Consider the following 22,267-nt stretch of genomic DNA (forward strand, 5'->3'; position numbering starts at 1 on the left):
GAGGGACATTTTTAATGAAAAAACACACTCAGTACACACACCTGTCCTTCTGCCGTTATCTCGAGTGATTCCCTTCCTCCTCTCAGCTGATGGGCGACAGCAGGGAGGACCGCGGGGATATCAGTTGTCTGTATTATTTGACCTGAGTAAACAAAGCAGAGAACAGTCAGGTCCTTGTAGCCTCCACACGCCACCTTTTCTCTGCATCAGCTCACTTCAGCACACAGGAGGAGGAGGAGGAGGTGATGAAGGAGGAGAAGGAGGAGGGCTGTTCCAGCTGTAGAAACCCTCTCTGCAGAGCGGGGTTAAAGGAGAGGACACGGTCTGTTAGTGTTTTCCCTCATCGTGATCATCTTTCTCCTTACATAATCCCCGACAGCTCGACTCTGCGGCTCACTGAAAGCTCAGAAAAGACTTGTGCTCACCTGCAGGGGCGTAAGTAACTAATTACACTTACTCCTGTTACTGTGAATGAATTTATATATAATTTTGACATACTTTAATCTTGATTAATACCGTTTCTCTTTTATGCTACTTTATTTTTACTCTTCACAATTCAGGGGAAAATATTTAACTTTTACCGCACTACATTTATTTGACACTTACATTTACTTTTTACATTTAAAAAAGCAAACATGCTTTTTATTTGGGACCTAATTGATCAAAGTAGGAGTTTGATTTTGATTTTAATTAGTTTTAATATTGAATTATGCCCTTCACATAACACAATGCCCCCCCATTTTTCCTTTTTTTGCCTTCATTTTATTGTTATTCTTATCATTATTATTTTATTAATATACATTTTTAACTTTATCTATCCTTGTGTGCTTTTGCTAGTTTACCTGCTAACTAGTCTTTTGGTTTGTGCTTTGGTTGACTTGGTTGTGATTTATTGTCCAAAACAGGCTCGAAGTTTTTGTAGATGTCTTTCTTGTAAAACTTCTGGCTGCAAATAAAAACAACATAAAAACATGCTTTTTTATCTACCTTGTAGTATACAAGTATCTAAAATTAGTTCCACATTGACAGATTACAACATTGAAATGCATTTGTTGTTTGTTAGTGATAAAAAGAGAATATAATGTACTATAACACTGAGAAAAGATCCGTTCTGCATCATAAGTATTTTTACTTGTGATGCAGTACATTTCTCTGATAATACTTATGTAATTTTATTTATTTAATATTTAAATTAAGGACTTTTGACTTGACTATATAGAAGAAATTTTACATGCACTTGAGTAAGGCAGGGTCTACAGCTATCAGATCTTTCATTTATTGTCTGAAAGACATTTTAAAGATCTTCTTAAATAGAATTTCTGACTTATTTTGGAACAAATCATCTTTTTTGTATTCAAGCATTTCAGGTCGGTATTAAGTATAGTAGTGTGCATGTGATGTCATGCAGAGGTAGGTATTATATGAGAATATGGTTATTAGAGTGAGATTGATTAATATACATTTTTACAACATCTATGTGCAAGAATACAGTAAAAGTGAAGATTTCTAACATCAGAACGTTTTGCTTTCACACAGAAGAGCTTGACTCATTTTGACAAAAATAAATTAAAAGATGAATAAATTATGTTAGATCAAATGTTTGCAGAAATTCCTCACCAGTTCAAACACTCGCTGCAATTAAAGTTACAAGTTAACAGTCAAGAGAGGCTGCAAACAGAAGAAAATCTCATCACCGCTGATTAAAATGCACCACTTTGCCACTTTGCTCCATCGATTCACATTCTGTTGAGCTGCAGAGTCACCGGTGGGAAATCTCCACCCACACAGACACGACGAATCAAAACTTTACCAGTCAGACGTAAACAGCAGTGAGTCAGCACTTCACGCAGAGATGGAAATCGACAATGACACACCTTCCTTTAGCAAACACAGTTTACTGGTGTCACCTTACGGGATTTTCAGTGTTGAAATCAAACTTTTCAGTTATTTTCCCTAAAAAAAAAACTGCTAGCGACTAAACTAACAAACCGCCTGTTGTGGCTGTGATAATGTAACTGTAGCTCCCCCTTGACAGTTTTTAATGTTGATTATTGTTTTATTTGTAAGAGAGCTGGATGTTTACATTAAGACATGAAAAACACTAAAACTCCTCTCACCTCATTGTCAAGTGTCCTCCCCAAATGACCCTGTAGGTGACCTCTGACCCCAACTCTGGAAATTTTAGTATTAACACTTTCAACAGTGCCCTCTATGGTAGTGGTTCCTAACTGGTGAGTTGCAGTTTAAAAGTGAGCCGCAGGTCTATTCTGAGTGCATCGCAAAGGATTTGTGAATGCAAAAAAAAAAAACCCACTTTATTTTGAAGCAATAGAGACCCCCTGGCACAGAGCTTTTATTTTGATGTACCATTTCTGTTTATTCTTGTGATATGTTTTTATGTTGCAAATGATGTATTCACATTTTGTGAAATAATATTGAATATGTGCAAGTTTTGAATACATAGACTGGGAACTAATGACTAAGGAGAAATCTGGACCCTGTGGCTGGACCTGCAGAGAAGTATCACCTAAATCTGAAGCCCCCTACTCCTTTAAGGAGCTTTATATTAAGTTCAGCTCATTGTTCAGATGTTCAGTGCCGCAGATTTTGTTTTGGTTCATTCTCACCGCTGTCATGAAGCAGACAGAGACACTTAGATGTGAGCTGGTCAACATAGTAGAGCATTTATCAGCTAAAGAATATTTCACTCAGGACTTGGTAGAGACCAAAAACTGAGCTAAATGAGAGTAAAAGTTGGACTTACCATCCATCAGGTGGCCAGAAGTACGTCTCCAATGATGAAGTTGCTCCTTGTGTGAATGCACGATGCTGCCGATGCCAAACAGGAAACCACCTGTAAAAACACACGAGCTCCACAGCGCTACTCGTCATCTTAGAAACCTTTTGGTTCAGCATCATCAGCATAAACTTTAGTGCTTCACATTGTAAATCAGCAGCGACTGGACAGATCTATGAGGAAAGAATATGTTTTGAGAGCATGAACAGACCTGTGGGTGTTCGGGAAGATTTTATCTGCTGATCTGCACGAGCAGTTACTTTTCTTTAAAAGAAATTAAATAGCATACGGTCATTTTTGGGGGGGTTGACCTACAAGTTGCCATTTTTTCTACAGACACAGACACAACTGTGAGTTACCGGAAAACTTCAATTAATAGCCCAGGCTATTATTTGCTTAAATCATTGACCTCAACAGCCTTATAAGTGGGACAGGCTTTTATATTTTTATGTGATTTAAGCAGCTAACTAAGCTCTAGCAGGACGCCAACAGCCTGGTTTTTATATATCCAAAAAAATGACTAAAAAGTGAACTTCATGGCAACCAGACCGAGCCACTGAGACAGGCCTTTATTTGTCGAAATGTAAAGCCACACCGGGCTACTAAAAGAACTGGGCATCTGCTTGGAAACAGGCATATATTTAAAGTTTTACGGTTAGTATGACCCTGAAGAATCCCCTTTAAAACTCACCACAGCCACACAAGTTGTGTTTTTTGTCAGTGAAATCTGGCTTTAAAGAAAGCATACATACGTTTCACTTTCAGTTCAGTTCCCCGTCGGAAAGGGCTGCCTGTTTGGGAGGGAAGTACAGAGCATACAACTGGATAAATGAGATTTGAATTAAACTGCACGAGTTGTTTGTAAACAGATGTTTTGATACAGTTTTGCTGATATTAAACACGGACCCCTGTGACTTTAATTCATCAAGAACGTTCAGTTTTTGGATTCTTCATTCACTGTGGAGGCACGCGAGAATAACAAAGTTTCTGCATGAATTCAATGTAACATAGGTTCTGTAATTGATATACTTTTAAAGAAAGACTTTACCACCTTAATGATCATTTGTATATCAGCCAAAACATGTCTAGCAAGTGCCCTCAAACACTCAGAATGTGATCACACAGCTGGACAAAACTGTGATTAAAATCAGGTTTGGTACCAACGCTGTGATCTCACATCCTGACTCACAGATTGATCACAGGTTGTATGTTTTATGCTCACTCAGTACTTTTGTCATAAACACATTTCCATACTCTCTGAGGGGCCTCGAGTTGTCACAATGATGAATGTTCCCAGAACGCAGGAGCTCAGCGGGGACAGCGCAGCAACAACAGAACCAGGGTGAATGTACCGACTTCAGCCAAACTCGCCATACTGTAAGAATCAAACTGTCCTTTAGCTGCTGCAGTAAAATCTCTACATTATTAACACACGCATTAACGTACTAAGGTGTGGGACTACTTCACCCAGGATCGTTCTGATGAAGTATTCTGTAATATTTGTGCAGCCTCTGTAAGCCAGGGATCAGAGGACTCTTGGACTGAAAAGATTTATGTCACAATTCATTTATAGATTTATAGACAGAAGTTTACTGCAAATTTTATAAGTAAATTTGTGCACCAAAGTTATTTGTTGCTGAAAAGTAAAAACACTAAAGGGGGCTTACCCTACACAACACATTCAAATGTTTGTAGCATCAAACTGCTTCTCTAAAATTAGTGCCTCATCACAATCCTTCTAACATGTTATTTTAGTATTTATAAAAATGCAAATGATGTGGTGAAAATATATTAATTTTGATATAGAGTCCATCATTCTCTCAGTGTTGTGCACTTAATGGCATCAAACTAACACGGTGGGGTAAAGTGGGTTAATTCTCTAATACATCCAGATTGGGAGAACGGCACATCCCATTAAACAACATGCACGCACTATTGATGAGTTTTGATGAACAAAATTGATTCGCCAAAACATGTTTTCTCCCTGGCAGAGTGCCGTCACCTCTATTTGCAGTTGGCAGTGAGATAAGTGAGTTTTTTTTGGTTGGTTTTTTTTTTGTGGACGACTGTTTTGCCATATCTGGTTTTCCAAAAGGTGCAATATTTCCAAACATTTCGTTATCCTGCAGAGTGCCTGAACCCATCGTACCCCGTGAGGGTTGATTCCACAGTGAGCCACTTCATTCACTGACCACATTTCTCTCACAGTCATTTTCTTGTAAACAAACAACATGTGAGAGAAAACAAAGCATAACATTTACAGTATTACCAACCTGAAAGCTGACTGTTTTGGTGGGAAACCTGGATCTTATTTTGATTATTTTGGTTCACTTAAAGTAAAAAAAAACTATATGAGAAATGACAGCTAAAACAATGAAAATAAATGCCAGGTAATAAGAGCTGCAACTGCAACTATTGCAGATTTTAGGGTGAAAAAACGCCTCTCTGTTTTCTTCAAAAGTCTTGTTTTGTCCAACCGACCAAAAGATATTCAGTTTGTAATTCATTAAAAACTGAAAAAAGGGGAAAATCCTGTGAGTCGAGAAGCTGTAACTGTAGAATTATATACATTTTTTCACTGTTTTGCTAAATCGATTAATTGTTTCAGCTCAAGTTGCAATAAAACAAAACTATCCTTTGATATCTTCCCCATACGACCTTCATGCAGGGTAAAGTGAGCTGTGTCAGTGACAGTTTGCTGCTGAATCGACCGCCCTGCGCTCGGCTTGACGTCACCGCAGGGCGAAGGGACACGAGGGTCCGTCGCCTGTGGAGAACAGCTGGCTTCAAGACTCCAGCGCGGCCCCCGATCGGCTCCCCGAGGCGGCCGGGGGGTCAGCGGGAGGCTCAGCCAAACATCCAGCCTTTCATCCACTGCTGAGGAGCGCAGGAGCTCACAGGAGGGACTTCACCAGCGCCACCATGTGGTCGACACCGCAAGCTACGTCCACCACCTGACCGGGCACCGTCACCTGGTGGAGAATCACACGGAGAAGTTTTAGTAAAATTAAGATGAATGTTTTTACCTCTTTCAGGGTTCCTACAGCTTACAGGAAGTGCAATGTCAGAGCTTTTAAGACTTTCTCAGTGACATTTAAGAGTGATTTCACGATAACCAAAACTGGGTGGAAAATTTTGAGAAAAAATTTTTGAAAAAAAAAAAAAAAGACCAGACTCAAAATACTTTGGATTAGGGAGAATTTGCCCAAATATTTACTTTAATCTAAAACACTTTTGGGTGACAGCAAGGCAAGTGGGATTTTGTGATTTTTTCATTTTAAGTCATCTATCATTTTGAGATTCATAGAATCGTACCTTTTATGTCTTAACACTTTTAAGACTTATGAAGAATTAACTTAAGACATTTTAAGACCAATTATGTCCTATTTTAAGATTGATTAATTCAGTGCCTTTTAAGACTTTTTCGGGATTCACGGGGACCCTGCTCTTTGGTTTTGTTCACTTAACCGACACCTTAACTGCCATCACAAAAACGAGGAAAAAGTGAACTTTCTGAAACGCATATTTTCTTTTTAACCCTGAAAGTGAAAAAAAGGTCGTCTACAGGTGACATACTCTGCAACAATAAGCAGTGTGAAGGTGCTAACTAGAGTTATGTTGATTTCTGATTTTGCCGCTGCAGTCGGGTGAACGAGCACGCCTGGCATTATGACCCATTACAGCAACGTCAAACGTAGTCTCCGCTGGTAATTTTGATTAAAAGAAACAAGAATTATTATTATTATTCTGAGCTCACGTACTGGTGTGCCTCATGCTCTACAGTGCGTCAGCTGCGTGGTTGACTCTTTGTTTGCATGACTAATATTGAATCAGTGTTGTCTTACCCGCCACGGGAAGTACTGGTCGTCTCTCTTCCCGATGCCCAAACAACCTCTCACATTCTTCCCCCAGACGAAGAGCTCGCCGCGATCTGCAACACAACCATCAAACATCAGCACGCTGTGAGGCCGCGCGCCCGCTGAGCCTCAACGCGGGGCAGCTGCAGTTTGGAACAAGTCAGATCTTTTGACACATGCAGAATATAATAAAAATAATAACAACCAGAATTCAGAATATTCTAGTCAGACTATGTGTAAACAATAACTTATGTGACACAAAGCTAATTTCTGTAACAATAATTAGATAAGTGGCACATTTAAACATTGATAAATAACTTTTAGAAATGTTTTCCTCCATGTACTAAAAGATCTATCAGTTAATTTGGGAATGTTAGCAGAATCCAAGTTATGATATTTTATTTAATATTTCTGTCCTTAAGTAAACAAAAATAGTAAATACAAAACAGAAACTCATTAAAAAGCTGCTTTTATTTGTCAATTATCACATTAAACTGAATATCTTTGGGCTCTGGACTACTGGTTGAACAAAACAACACATTTTCTTACACTTAACTGGCATGTATTCGCTACTTTTTGACATTTCACAGAATAAACGATAAATCGAAAATATAATCCTGAATTAGTGATAATAAAATTCTCTGTTATTTGAAGCATTTAAGTACCATAAAATTGGGCTTAAATGTTCTTACTTTCCATCACTGTCTCGCTCCAAAGACAAAGTCTGATTTTAGGAAATGGCAGTTGAAGGTTACAGAATACTTCTGGTTGTACTTTTACTGCTGTTACTGGTTTTGGAGGTTTGAATCAGACTCATAAAAACTGGCTTAAAGGTTTTTTCTTTCACTGTTTGCCTTCTTTCAGGCTGCTGCGTTAAAGATAAAAATAAGACGAGCAGCAGACTCTTCTGTTCGGTGCCATAAACACTAAATTACCTGACTCAACAGTAAACTGCTCCCCCGGACGTTTGTGCTTCACTTTCAGACTGGATGACACAGAATGACTTTGCTGTTTATGAGTTTTATGTTTTCATCTTTTATCCTCGCTGGAAACAAAAAGGCTCAGGAGGCTACAGCTGATCATTTAAGAGCTGAAGCAGAAATCTTGTAAAGAAGCATCAGTAAATCTTGTTTTTCTCGCTGTGATGCAGATCTGACACGGAGATCTGACAGCTTTTGTGCGCTTTTGAAGGGATAGCTCACCCCAAAAAATATATAAATTGTACATAGTGCCCACTGCTGTAGACATTCTGTGGTCCCAGAAAAAGTTTATCGAATGGCGTTAAGTGAAAAGGTGAAAAATGAAAGTTTATCAGTGCAGACTGACTTTGATGCAGTCAAAACGAAGGACAGCAAAAAGGTTATAAAACATCTGGAAAACGTCAAAAATCCTGTGCATCATTTTCCAAACTGTTTTTACTCATGGAAATCCAAACATCTATTTTCACCACTATATAAACATTTCTAAACAATGCATTTCCAGATGATTCGTTGTGTGCGTGTGCACGACAAATTCAAAAATAACTGGCAAAGCCCAGGGAGGTAAGTACTGTATAGAATGTATATTATTTTTTGGTGAACTATTCCTTTAAGACACTTTACGAGTGCCAAGACAAACTTACCCGTGACTGCAGCAAAATGGTTGAGGCCACACCTGATCTTGGTGATGGCTACCGAGGGGTTAAACTCTGAGCGCCCAAACAGTGTGGAGGGAATCATCTCCGGGGTCGAGGATTCGGATAAATTTGGGCCTTTTCCGAGGATGCCGAAGCCCCACACAAACACTTCTCCTTTCTCTAAAAAAAGACACAGAAACACAGAGTGATGTTTACACTCTGACAGGTGGAACAAAGGACAGAAGCTGTTTTAGCAGTTAAAATATATTTTTATACTAACAGGACATGATACAATACTTTCAATTTTGCATGTAAATTAAACTACAATTAGTAACTTTATGAAGAGAGGGCCACATTACACGACAATATATGAGTGATTTCCTAAATTAAGAGAGTTGATAAAACGTCTTTACTTCTAAGCCCTAAAACTCACAAATAATCAATCTGAGAATTTTTTGAACCTTTAACCCTCAAAACAACTGAGAGTTGACTTAGCTGCCATTCATACTACATCAATAAAAAAAGGTAAAAGCTCCAGTCGTATATTTAACATACAGCATGTTTATAACAAACACTTTGTGCAATTACTGTCATAGAGTCTAAAAACAGCTCATTTCCAAAAAAGTCTGTAGAAGCCTGACACTCAAAACTGTGATCTGCGAGGCCACCAAGAGTCCACATGTGGAGTCAATTCTGTAACACCAAACTGAAAAGTTTTGCAGCTTAAAGCTTTAAAAACTGCCAACCAAGCTGTCAGGTCAGAAAATGTGTCTTTAGTAACTCTGTACTCGATGCTTGTAATTCAAACACTGTCCTCATTTGAGTTGTTTTTGGGGGTTTTATTTGTGAACTGACCGTTGAGAACGGCGACTTGTGTGCCTCCACACGCGGCCTGAACCACTTTTCCGCAGCCTGTCAGAGGGAGATGTCGAGGAGAGTTGATCTGAAAGATTGAGGATAAACAAGAGCTCAGTGGTGATGATTACTCGTTCATGCATTTGCTGCTGGTCTCTCCTGCATTTACAAATACAATTATTCATCTGGTATTTATCTTTGTTCCCTCCGTGACAGTTTCATCCAAATAAAGCACCTCATGTTACCCCACAACAAAAATCCAAACTACCCTAAAACCCTCTGAAACCTAAATCGACATCAGCTTTCAGACGCCTTTCAAAAGCATTTATCATTTTCAAAAACGTCAGCAAGTTGGTTTGGTTTCTTTTAAAAAATATGGGCAAAAGGCAATCAGCAACTTGTCATGGAACGTGCCGCAAATTACAAAAAAAACTGTAAAAGGTGACAACTGATTGACCTGAAAATTACCTTTAAAAAGGAGAGAGAGAATACTAAAAGAATTATCAAATGAGTGGAAAAAAAACAAATCTTGTGATTATTATAATTCTACATTTAAAATTAAGTTATTGAAATGTATATATATAATATATATTAATTTTTGTTTTATTTAAGTACCTGTTTCCAGGTTATTTTCCTTTATTTTTCTAAATCGTTGCCAATTTTGGGTCTTGTAACTTTTTACCAATTTCTTACAAATTGTTTTCCTTCTTTCCATGTTTTTACAAGAAATCAGGCCAACTGGCTCTAGTTTCTCTATGTTCACACCAATTTTTTGTTTTTGTTTTTTAAATCATGGTTCAAAATGTTCAAACATCAGATTTTGTGTGTTTGACGGGTGACTGCTGCGAGCGGAGCAGTTTGGATTAAACCTTCTGACAGCGCGGACACATGACTGACAGGTGGAAACGGAAACCAGCGGAGCCGTCAGGCAACTCTTTGTGCTGCACGAGCAGCCGCACAGCAGCTCAGCACAGACACCGAAACATGTCAGCGGGCATGAATCCACTCTGCTGTACTGTTCCTGTCTGTGTGTCGGCTGCATCGGCAGCTTGTATCTGCTCTTCCACCTGCTGGACGACATGTTAGCCCTCCTCACCTGTGTGGCCTCAGTGACTGAAGCCAGCTGCAGGTATTCGGAGTTGCCCCACCCGTACAGCTGTCCCTCTCTGGACACGGCCAAGCTGCAGTCTCCGTACGTGCTGATCTGCTGCACCTCCACCCCGGCCAGATCCCCGCCCACCTCCGTCGGAAGGGAGCTGATTTTGTGATGTCCAAGACCTGGATTAAATAAAAACGAATCCTTAAAGATTAAACTCATAATGTTGATCAAATGACTTGTGGCACCGAACCACCAGACTATGGAGCAGCTTCTTTCCCCGGACTGTGAGAATCCTAAACTCCTGCTTAGGGACAAATTTAAAAAATAAATGAATCTACCTTGAATCAAATTAATCAAAATGGAAATTTAATTTTGATTTAAAATATCCTTCACATTATGAAGATGGACTGGAACCATAATATTTTCTCTCCCCCTTTCTTTTTTCCTTTTTCTTCTTCTTACTATTTATTCATTTATTTTTCTATTTTATTAATATACTTTTTTTTAAAAAATGTATCTATCTTTGTGTGCTTTCACTTGTTTACCTGCTCACTAGTCTTCTGGCTTGTACTTTTATCTATTAACTTTAAGCACTTCATTTTGCTTTTATTCATTATCACCAAAACAGGCTTGAAATAAAATGTTTCTGTAACCTTGTGATCTTTTTTGTAAATCTTCTAGCTACCTATTAAATTAAAAAAAAAGGTTTAAAATAATGGCAATTAATTTCTCTCCAATAACTTTCCATGCATCTTCATTTACTGCACATACACGTCTTATTTTATGTCTCCTCTAATGTTTACGTTTACCAGCAGCAGAATTATTTTACACAAGATTGTTTTTGGTTTCACATGGAAATTGCTGCTATATATTATTCACAGAATATATAATATATATAAGATATTGAGGACTTGGAAGAGGACATCTGGGACAAAAGTCTGAAATATGTTGATATCTTTTCCCTCACTGCCAGACACTGTTTGAATTAACATTTTACACGTTTCATAACTTAAAAGATATAGCTGCTTTAAATCTCTGCAGAAATTTCACCAAGTTTTGAGAAATGTGACCGAGCAGAGGCAGATTGCTTCATAACTATGCATTGTGCCCAAATTTACATGGACTCTGGGTTGCAATATATTCCTTTTTTTTCAAGGATTTTTAATTCCAAGTAAAACCAGATCCACTTTTGGCTGTTCTGGTGCTTCTGAAAACTATACACGTGCAAAGCGTACAGCATCATCTCCTGTCCTGTAGTCTTATTTGTGCAAAGAAACGTTTTCTCTTGTTTTGGAAAAAGATGTCTGACCGAAATCTAAACTCTGTCAAGGAATTTGACAGAGTTTAGAAACTACTTATCTCCTTAACCAAAGGGAGAAACACTTAAGATGCACTGCACCAACAGAAGAGAGGGGTACTTTAGTTATATAGTAGTTAAATTACCCCATCTGCATGTTAAAAAAAAAGGGAAAAAATAAAAACAGAAAAATAGAATTTTACGTATGTACAGGCCCTAATGAAACAATTTTAGCTAATATATACAAGTCCGTCTGCAGAACAGTGCAGTTACAATTAAGCATCATTATCATAATCATCATTTCTTATCACGATTATCATTATTATTATTATGTTAAATTTCATTGCATGTTTGTTCTGCCTTGTTCGACTTTATTTACTCGATTTTACTGTTGTTAGTGTTTATTTAACTGCATCTCTGTTCAACCTCACTGTAGCAGAAAAGGCTACTGTAGAGTAGGAAAAAAACACTTCATTATGCAGCTTTCAAGGTTAAGAGGGCTGACAATCCCTGACAAAATGTCTCTTTTTTTTTTAATGTGAGCGCACTGACCCACCTGTCTGTCCATCTGCGCCCCATCCACATGCAAAGACTTTCCCTGTCTCACTGAGGAAAAGGCTGTGATCCTGTCCACATGCCACCTGGAGACAAAAGATATAAATAAATATTAAGGGATAAAACCACATTTGTGTTAAAAAAAATTGTGTCTATAAGCAAATGCACACAGCGCACAAGATTTAAAATCAAATCACAAACAGTTAGATGTGTCAGTATTAAATTCATTGATAATTGAACAAACACGCTTGTTAAAAATGGACTGATATGATGAAAATGGAACAAAAAATGACTGAAACTGAGCTCTGGGAAAAATCTGGCCTCCATCTGGTTTGAATGCACCTGCAGGTCTGTTACAGGAGAGTTTGGGATGAGACATATCGCTAAAATTCAAAGGCTGCACTCACCTGGGTGACCCTGCTGCTGAAGCCTTCTATCTTGTGAATGATGTGACTGCCACTGTTTGGACACGGGACAAAAAAATAAGCGATCCATCAGTGGAGAACAGCAGCAACTTTGAGAGAGGTCACATCATCCTTCTGTCTCAGTCTTTCTTTAAGAGCATTGCATTTACGAGAACACAACTCTCAGATGGAAAATATATCTAATGCAAACAGCCAATGGAGTAAATTTACAAATATAAGTTCAATATTTAGGAGTTCCCAAGGTCAAGAATGAACCTTTGCCCTAAAGTGAGGTATTTTTTTACCTTTAGATTGAGATTCGAATGGAATTTAAGACAAATGTCCACATGTCTTTTTATAGCATTTCTGTCCTGCATGTTTTTTGTTAATTATTGGCTGACATATGCCTATCTGATGAGTCGAGCTCAAATTACATCTGGGTCCCACATATCTGACTTGGTGCTAAACTATCATGAAGTGTCTCAAAAAAGCAAACAAACACAAGCCAGAATCTGTATTTAAGATGATCAAATGCTAATTTAATAGATATACTGCCCTACTGAGCATGCACAGTACTTTTTAGGACTCCCATGACTCTGCAGGCTGTCTTCAGTTGCACACACGCCTGCATAATAAGAGTTTATTACCCACATTTTGAATGTCTATCGGTTTCATCTCCAAATAAAGTGGTTCAGATAATCTTATTAAACTGTAGGCCTGGTTTTAAGCCCCTCTGATCATCTGGCTCTCTTGTCAGTTGCTGACTTTTTTTGTGACGTTGCCGAGTTCCCAGATCTCAGGAATGATATCATAATCCACAGAAATCATGGCGAGAACTAGAGCTGCCAAAATAAAAGCCAAAATGCAATATTTTACTTCAAGATGGAGCATTTGGCGGACTAAAAATGTTTCACAGTAACATGAAAACACATCATCACTCTATAAAAATACAGTAAAATGATCCTGAAATATTTGCAGGCTGTGTTTGTGTGCATGCAAAGTGCTTCAAGACAAACCTGTAAACTTCATCTTCAACTATCCGCCTTCCACACTGGCCGTACGCATTGTTGCCCATACTGAAAACTATTGAGAAAACAGAGAAAAGAGGGATGAGGAACAGATTTTTTCAAAATCCTGAATATGCCAACATGCCGAGCACCATTTAAACACATCAATGTAACATTTATCAATTTAAGTGAGATGTAAAGGTTTTATTCACATATGCAAGCTGCAAGGCTGCATTAAAAAGTTAAAGCCCCAAAGCAACCTTTGAAAGATTGAAAAACACAATAACATTTTTATTAGTTTTATTCTCCTTCAGTTAACATTCGTTGTGGGAGGAAAGTTTTAGCCCCAAAGGAAAAGAGTTGATGAATGAGTCACATAAGAAACAACTGCAGTGCTTCATTTGCAAGAGTCACGTCCTGTTTTCACACTGACTAAAGCTGACTTTTCCTTTTTAAGAGAAAGTCAAAGTAGAGATTAGGATTATCCTTCACCAGACAAAACTAAAGTGGCAAATGTGGTAATCAAACACTGCTGCATAACAGCAAAGGTAATACGGCAGGTAGAACACGAACACCTTAAAGGACGAGTCTGGAGTCGTTCCATACTTTTCTTAATGTCAACAAACAAAGGGAGATGTCACAATACTGAGAATATTGTGGCTCATTTATGTGTTTTTAATAGCTTTTCGACAACAGTTGAGCTCCATGGCAAAGAGGAAGAACATATATCACACAGTACTTAATGGATAACACTAGGGCTGCAACTAATGATTATTCTTTATTAGAGATATCGAGCGTGTGTAAAATCGACTTTATGGCCCCTTCTGCTGAGGCAAGACTTTTCTACAACAGAGAAGCACTTATCAACATCAGGAGAAGTTGTGTGGGGTTTGGACTGAATGCCACAGACCGTGAGAGGATCTCCACCAACGGCATACGCCAAGCGGCCAGTCACACCAAAGAAAAGAAATGAAACTGAAAGCGCCGGACGAAGAGAGAGAGGAGAGCCGGTATCAGGGCGAGGCTGCCCCATCTTGGACTGAGAGCTTCTCCTCTACAAAGCCTTCTTCTGGCTAATGTCCGGTCGCAGGAGAATAAAGTGGATGAGATGTAATTGAGGTTCACTCAGCAACGGGAAATCAAGAGACCGCTCTGTGCACATCTTCACAGAAACATGATTAACCCCTAACATCCCGGATCAAGCTGTTGCACCGGATAGATGGACCTTGTTGTAAGCCATAAGGACACAAGACTCTGATGCAAATTCAAAAAATTCACTGCAGGAATTGAATGATGCAAAGATGTAGCAGGATCAAGGACAAACGTTACTTTGTTTTTTAAAACTTTGTTTAAAAAATGACTAATAAATCTACCTTATACCTCCTTTTGTCTTTATGCATTGAAACAGTAAAAAATGCCCATCATTTTCCCAGATGCCCAGTTTACAGTCCAAAATTCAAATATATACAATCTATGAAGGGGGACTAAAAAAAGCCACTGAAATCAATTAAGTAGACAATTATTACATTTGACAATTATTACTTTTTTGTGAATCAACTAATTGATTTTGCTCTAGACCACACTGTGGGTGAGCCATCACTTGTTATTTTCCTTCGTCAGGCCAAACTTCTGGCATTCAAATGCCGAACAGCAAAATACTTGCCAGAAAAAACGACCGTTAAGACCGTAAAAGCACAGGAATGGAAAACTCCTTAATTTGGCAAATATCAATAATATGATGGAAACTTTTTTTACTAGAATTCTCCACAAACATTTACATCGAGGGCATCAAAACAGAGTCATAAACCCATTTTACATCCTGCAATTTCAGAGACTTAAAATGGTGTTTGTTAGAGCATCTGTATGCTAATTTACTGAATGTACCAAACAACACTAACTTTTGCAACTATATAACTGTTTTCGAAAAGATTCAACAGCTGCCTGATTATCATTCATTTACAGTGAGTGGTGGGTGGAGGACGTAAGAAAGATGCACAGTGTGACAGGTGGTCGGTATCAACACTTTACCAGGTGTTTCGTCTTTTCCCACAAGCTCTGACAAACACTCATCTGCAACACCTCGAAAAAGCCTCACGTTCGAAGAATGTTGTTAAGTATGCGTACACAGCACCTTCAATCTTAGGATGGCATAAACAGATCTTTGACCTCATACCAAAGGAGTATCTTACACAGATTCAAGAGTAAAGTTGATGATTTTTTAAAAACTTGGACACCCTTTTTTTTAGATATACTGGTAAAAGGCTTGTGACTTTGGTACTAAACCCTTTAATGGTGGATTAAAGCCCCGAAAACTGTCAAAATATCTTTGGGTACTGGGGAAGAATTTTATTTATTTAATTTGATTCATTTCCTTTTTTATATGCTTTGTTTTCTGAGCCTGCTTGAACTCATTGTTTCTTTTTAAGTCCGTTTTCATTGTAATTGGAACATACTAAGTGCTGTCTATACATGCATAGTTATTATTATCAATTCTGATGACTATAATATACGTTGTGTTTCCTGCACTGATTTAATGTTTGATTTGTCTCTATGTGTATATAAAATATAAATATATAAAAATTAAGCCTCACGTGATTTTTATCAAAGGTTAGCTTGATGTTGAACAATATGTAACTGTGGGGTCGCTGCAGTAAAAAGTGAGTCTCTTACCTCCCTCCTGGTCAGTGAGGATCAGAGAGTGAGCCCGGCCACATGCAACCTGAAGCACTTTGGTCTGCAGAGGCTCGACGAGCGGCAGAGCCACCGGGGACGGCTCCAACACGTAGTCGTAGCTTTTATCTACAGAGACAGAGCATGAAATGCTTTGGGTTTCTATGATAGATGTTTTTGCTTCTGTACAGGTGGTGCTTTTTCTTTGTCTGTCTGTTATTCTTCTATTTGTTTTGCATGTGACAATAAGAGATACTTGAGTTGAAATATACAGTGTTTGGCTGCTTATTAGCTCCAGAAACTGTTCAATGAACATGTTAGTTAACCCTTTTGAAACCTGATAAAACTGGCATGATTACTTGAAAAAAGGAAAAAAGGAAATACAACACTGAAAGAGAAATGACCCAAATATTATCAAGAAATTACTAAAAAAAAAGGACAAAGGACAGCAAAGTTTTAAAAAATTAGCTGAAAAAGGTGCTTTGATTTAACAAAAAATGTATATAATATGTTAACTATAAATAAAGTTTTCTAGAAATTCTTTTACCCAGATTTTTAAAAATAATTTGCGGGACATTTCTTCTTCTTTTACTCCGCTACATTTCCCCGAGGCATTTTTGTTTAGTACTAACAATATAGGAAAGGAAGGGAGGGAGGAACTAAAGTTGTAAAAAAAAAATTAAAGTCTTAATTTTTCTTCAAGTGTAGTTTACGTTCCCTTTTTAAGGTGGTGTACGTTTCAAGGAAATAAACTTAATAATTCTCAAAATTCTGATGTGCTTTTTTATTACCAGTATTAACCTGCACTTTCACTTTCAATACTTAAGTACATTTATTATAATTAAATTACTTTTTATACTCAAGTACAGTAAATATCAGATACTTTAAGACTTTTACTCAAGTAATATTCTATTACTGTAGGTGACATTACCTTCTACCAAAGTAATGTTCTCGTGAGATATCTGTACTTTTATTTAAGAGTGGTTTTCAGGTACTTCATCCAACACTGCCATTAACTTCTGAGATGATTCTGTGAAAAAGTAAGTTAAAAAGAGTGGAGGGAAGCTGAATTTCTTTTTCTTTTTTTTTTACTTACGGCGGCTGTGTTGCGTGCGTTGGAAGCCCAGCTGAGAGTCCTTGTTAAGGCCCATGCCCCACAGCTTGATCACATCTTTGGTTGGCGAGGCGATGAGAGTGAAGCCGTAACCACAAGCAGCAGACGAGATCTAGAAGAAGAAGACTAGCTACTGAGTTCAGTCTTAAAAAATACGTCACACACCTTGAGGACTAACTGTCCTCTGCACAAGAATATAAGATTTCAACCAGAACTCCAATATGCATCAATATGTTTATTTCAATTAAGTTAATTTCACCTGTTCTGCTGTCTCCAGTCTGTAAGGAGTCAGCTGATATTTGCGAGGATTTTTCCTGCCGCTGTCCGGCACCACAAAGCTGGGGATACCCAGAGCACCGGTGAAGCTGAAGCCCCACACAAACACTTTGTGGGTGGGCTTTTTGTGCCGGCCGACATACTGAAAAACTGGATCGCTGCTGGTTTTCTCCCGAGGTCTGGATGCTTTATTGAGTGTTGCATAGCCACAGACTTGAAGCTGTGTGCTCACGTGTCGAGTGCACAGTCGCACGCATGAAAGAGCCATCCTGTAAAACGAGACAAGACAGGGACACAAAACTGTAATCAGTGGTTTGATAGTAATGGCATGAGAAGCCCATTTTAAACACTTTATTATATAAAGGTTTTATAATTATTTGCATGATTTGAGATTGAATTTAAAATTTGCAATAAATACTACTAACTGATCAACTTCCTTATTGTGTACTTTCAGAGTTGTTTTTCATCAGATAGAATTAAATCAGTGTGCAATAAAATGTGAAAAATGGACACATGTTTGCAAAGAGTTTTGCAAAAATAACACACCATAATATATATACGTTTAAAAATATTGAGCCTGCATTCCTCTGGAGCAATGTGAGACTGAGGCACTTAACTCATACAGGAGTGACTGTGCTTATACAGTCAAAGTATAGTTTAGGTTATTTGTTTAGCATAACAGAAAGGACAATGAGGATAAAAAATACAAAAAGTACATGTGAGGGTGTTGCAGAAACCTATATTGGCTTATATAAAAAACACATGCAGAAAACATGAAAATTATAATATAAACAATCAAAACATCAAAATATCAATAGTGATGGTTGCTTGTGTCTGTTTTACCTCTATGGACTAAATCTGGGTATCTGATTATGCTGGTTAATATTGATATGTGCCATGTAGCGCATATTTTATTATATGTGTCCGTTTTTATGTGCTTTTAAATAAAGGCCAAGTTAATAAAAATAAAAAATTAAGCCTGCATAAATGAAGCTTATGTGTTAATAGCCAGGATGAATAAGCAGCAACTTATTCCAACATATAATGCTACCTCAGTCATGTCGGAAATTAAACATATGATACTGGGAGTCTTTGAATATTTTGAAGAATGGTCAGGGTGTACTGGTAAATTCGGCTTTGGTCTGTTTTGTAAAGCAGCTTTATATCTTAATCAAATGTCCCATTTTAACTACATCAACACCAGCTGGTCCTTAACGGTTAACCGTTAACGTTGGCTAACGAACTCCAATTTATGTTAAAATTATCCTAAAATAAGATATGTCAAGTGGACTTAATTAACGCCGAATGAGAAAGCGGCTCCTAATGATTCGTTTAAGATAAAACCCAATGTTTTAGTAAACGTAGAAATTGTATAATATTCACAGGAGTATTAAATTATGAGTAATATGGACGCAGTTCCGCCGCGTGTTCTTAACGCTTTTCCTCCGCAGCCGCTGAGCTCGTGTGAACTTACCTTTGCTTCCCGTTGAAACCGAGGCTAAATCATTTCTTTAACGGGCTGAATAACTACCTTGTGCTGTATAGAAAGTAATGAGAACTAACTGAAATTGTAATTATTGATTTCAATGTCATTTTCGCGTGTTTGTTTACCTTTAGAAAAGCTAGCTAACCCGGGAAGAGGAAACTGTATTTCTTCTTCTACGGTTCTCGTTCCACTCTATAGACTCCGGTCATGTTAAAGAAGCGTTGCGCCACCTACTGTACTACTGTGTGTAACACAGGTACTGATACCACGGAAAAATACAGTGCTGCAAGTAAAAGTATGTTACTGGTAAAATGTACATAAAGTACAGAACAAAATTGATCTCTATAACTGTTAAACTATTTTATATTACATCATTAGAATATTATTACTCATGCATTAATGTAAAAACAGGATTTTATTGTTGTACTTGGTTGAGGTGGAACTGTGAACTAATAATTATTATATTATGGATTAATCTACTGATTACTTTCTTCATAAATCTATTAATTGTTTGTTTTTTAAAATAAAAATCATCATCATCACAATCATAATCATAATCATAGTAAGAAAAAATAAAAATGTAAGAAAGTAGTTCCAATACCCGAAAGTAACACATTCACAATATTTTTGTACAAAATTTAAAATTATTTAGAAAAAAAAAAAATCTTAAAAGGAAAAGCAGAAAATCTTGTTTGTCAGTGTTTAAAAAATGATAAAATTAACTGATAAAAACAGTTTGTCAGCAACACAGACAGCATAATTAGGGACATTAATATTAATTTTGAAAGGTTTTTTGTGAATGGACTTTTCTCCTCCTGTGCTATTTAAAGGGTCAGTTTGCCCAGATTACTGCTATAATTATAGTTTTCTAAAAAGAAGAAAAAAAGGGAAATCTCATGTCGTATCTACTGTATCCATCCAGATAGTGTCAGGTAGTTTTCTTTCAGTTTTTTAGGTCTATAGGTGAATATAATATAATTTGTGAGGCTCACAACATGAAAATTACATTTCAAATTCAACATAAGTAGTGAAGAAACGGTATTAAACTGTCTACAGTGACATCTGTGGACATTTGCATTTCCATTGGTTTGAAAGAAATTGCTGTAATTAACTGATTTTCTTACTGAGCAAGAAGGCAAATAAGTGTATTTCTCAAAATGTTAAACTCATTATTTATGGCATTTCTCATCAAAAAAGGTTGGGAACTTCAGGCTAAGAGAATTGCTTAGACATAAAAATACTGCAGCGGATATTGTGAACACATTTCCCAATCTGGAAGAAACAGAGTTTAAATTGCAGTAGAGGTGCTTTAAGTGACGGACCAATAATCTACTCTACTCTGCTCAGATTAGAGCAACTCTGGAAGTGGGTTAATGCTGCAGGACTATCCAGTGAGCACCCGACCTCTCACCTCAAAGGTTATTAACCTGCAGAAAAAATACTTACCTGTATGCACACTCCATCCATTGTTTCTGTGCTGCCACATACTTATTTATTCATTTATTTCCTCACAGTGAGCCTTCGGTCGTCATGTCGAACACCTTTTCACTGAACTGTGTGGAGACCTCCCTGTTTGCAGTATTTACGACTCTATCTGCTCTCTTCACAATGCAGTTTTATCTGAAGAGAAAATGCCTTAAATATCTACACCTATGGTTATGTTTAGGCACAAATATAACTGGGCTCTGTTTGGGAAAAGATAATGTTTTTGGCTTTGTGGCTTAGTACCTCTTCCTTGTCTCATCGCACAATCCTGGCGGAAAAGTCACAATGTTGTGGTAAAAAACAACCACTTTTCGTGCATAAAGCTGCTGGAAATGCAGCAATAACTCGCACAAATCACAACTGGAGGGATGTTCGTTGGTCTCAAACAGCGCTCTAGAGCTTGGCAGGCCACTCGCACAGGTGTCACACCATCCACTTCTCACTGACAAAGTCAGCTCATAAATAACTTCACTTTAGCAACACTATTTTTGAAACATGCAAATGTAGCATATTTGTAGTTTGCAGTATGTGCAGTGTGAACATTTCCTGGTGACAACTGGGCTGCAAGGAAAGTGTAATATTTGTAAACCAAAAGCAGAATTTTTTTATAGTCATCAGTGGCTTGACTTGGAAGTCAATGAAAATACATCAGGCTGCGTGATCAAACTTCAGTTTAGTTTTAGTGTGAAACAGCTGCAGCTTCGTATCAGGCGTCCCGTCTAAAAGCAGGTATCTGCAGAGAGAAGTACAGACTGTAATCCTTTAAGAGGATCAGGTCTGAGATCCAGGGGGAAGGGATAAAGGACCCACTAACTGTCTATAGTAGCCTGCACATGGCATTTCTGTCATCTTGACAGAGTGAACATGTGTCCATCCGAAATGTGCTGAGCTTTGTGCACTTTTTATGGAGCATAAACAGTGATGGAGGCCGAGGCTGCGTGCGACCGCTGGAGTCATTTTCTACATGTTTCCTGAATATTAGGACGACTGAGAGGAGGAGGAGTTCAGGTAAGCTGCCGTGTGTGAGGGAGGAGTGATCGTCATGTCTTTTGTAATGGTGTTACACTGATCAATGAAGCAGTAATGCAACATGGTTAACTTTTGGGTTAACCCTTTGAAACCAGCAGCGCCACCACTTTTCTTGTGCTGCTTTCAGATGCAAGTATTTAAACCTTTGGACGCTGAGAAAATTGGTACAATTCAAATATATGAGGGAAAAGGCAATGAGTAACTTAGTAAGAAATTAGTAAGAATTTGCAAAAAATTAGTAGATTTAGACTTTTTTTTAAGCTAGGGAAATGTCTAGGAAAGAAGAAAAAAACTCAGAGAAATGATATAATGTTCATAATCATATTTTAAATTATGCTACAGAATTTATCTTATTTTTTTAAAGGAATTTTTCATGTCATTCCCTTTGTATTTTTTTACTTTCTTTCTTTTTTTTACTTATTTACTTTTTTCTTGATTATTTTTGGGTCACTTTTTCTTTTATTTTGAGAGAAATTAAGCCAGTTTGCTCAGTTTTCAACAGGTTAAATCCACTATAGAAACCAGTTTGTTTTAACCAGGTTATATTACTGTTTCAAGGCGTAATGTCGTCAAAAACACCTACAACCTCCTCATGTAACTGATGTACGTTTTGTTGATTTTTTAAAAACATGTTCATATTAAATAAACACAATATTTAAACTGACACAATGAGGACATGTGTCTGTCTCTATGATGGTCAAATCGTGCCCTACAGACAGCC

The 22,267-nt window shown here is 37.6% G+C and overlaps 1 protein-coding gene across 1 annotated transcript; it reads right to left on the reverse strand.

Annotated features, from left to right (window-relative positions):
* Positions 1-5,365: 5,365 nt before the first annotated feature.
* Positions 5,366-19,184, reverse strand: rcc1l (RCC1 like). The gene is made up of 12 exons (XM_042499721.1): positions 19,021-19,184; positions 17,530-17,815; positions 17,253-17,382; positions 16,157-16,285; positions 13,496-13,562; positions 12,483-12,534; positions 12,077-12,161; positions 10,221-10,402; positions 9,125-9,212; positions 8,276-8,449; positions 6,643-6,728; positions 5,366-5,769 (listed from the first exon to the last, which is right to left on the reverse strand). Exons 2-12 carry the CDS (start codon positions 17,812-17,814, stop codon positions 5,692-5,694), a joined length of 1,356 nt encoding a protein of 451 aa, XP_042355655.1. The 5' UTR covers position 17,815; positions 19,021-19,184; the 3' UTR covers positions 5,366-5,691.
* Positions 19,185-22,267: the final 3,083 nt, after the last annotated feature.

Source organism: Plectropomus leopardus, chromosome 13 (genome assembly GCF_008729295.1).
Source record: "Plectropomus leopardus isolate mb chromosome 13, YSFRI_Pleo_2.0, whole genome shotgun sequence".
Taxonomy (NCBI): Eukaryota; Metazoa; Chordata; class Actinopteri; order Perciformes; family Serranidae; genus Plectropomus; species Plectropomus leopardus.

Bases quoted from the DNA above. Each gene is read 5' to 3' on its own strand.
- rcc1l (XM_042499721.1), bottom strand. From the start codon at position 17,814: ATGGCTCTTTCATGCGTGCGACTGTGCACTCGACACGTGAGCACACAG. The intron at 13,563-16,156 runs GTAAGAGACTCA...TTTTCTCAATAG, and splicing joins CCTCACTGACCAGGAGGGAG to TTTTCAGTATGGGCAACAAT. The intron at 9,213-10,220 runs GTGAGGAGGGCT...TCAATCTTTCAG, and splicing joins CAGTCACTGAGGCCACACAG to ATCAACTCTCCTCGACATCT.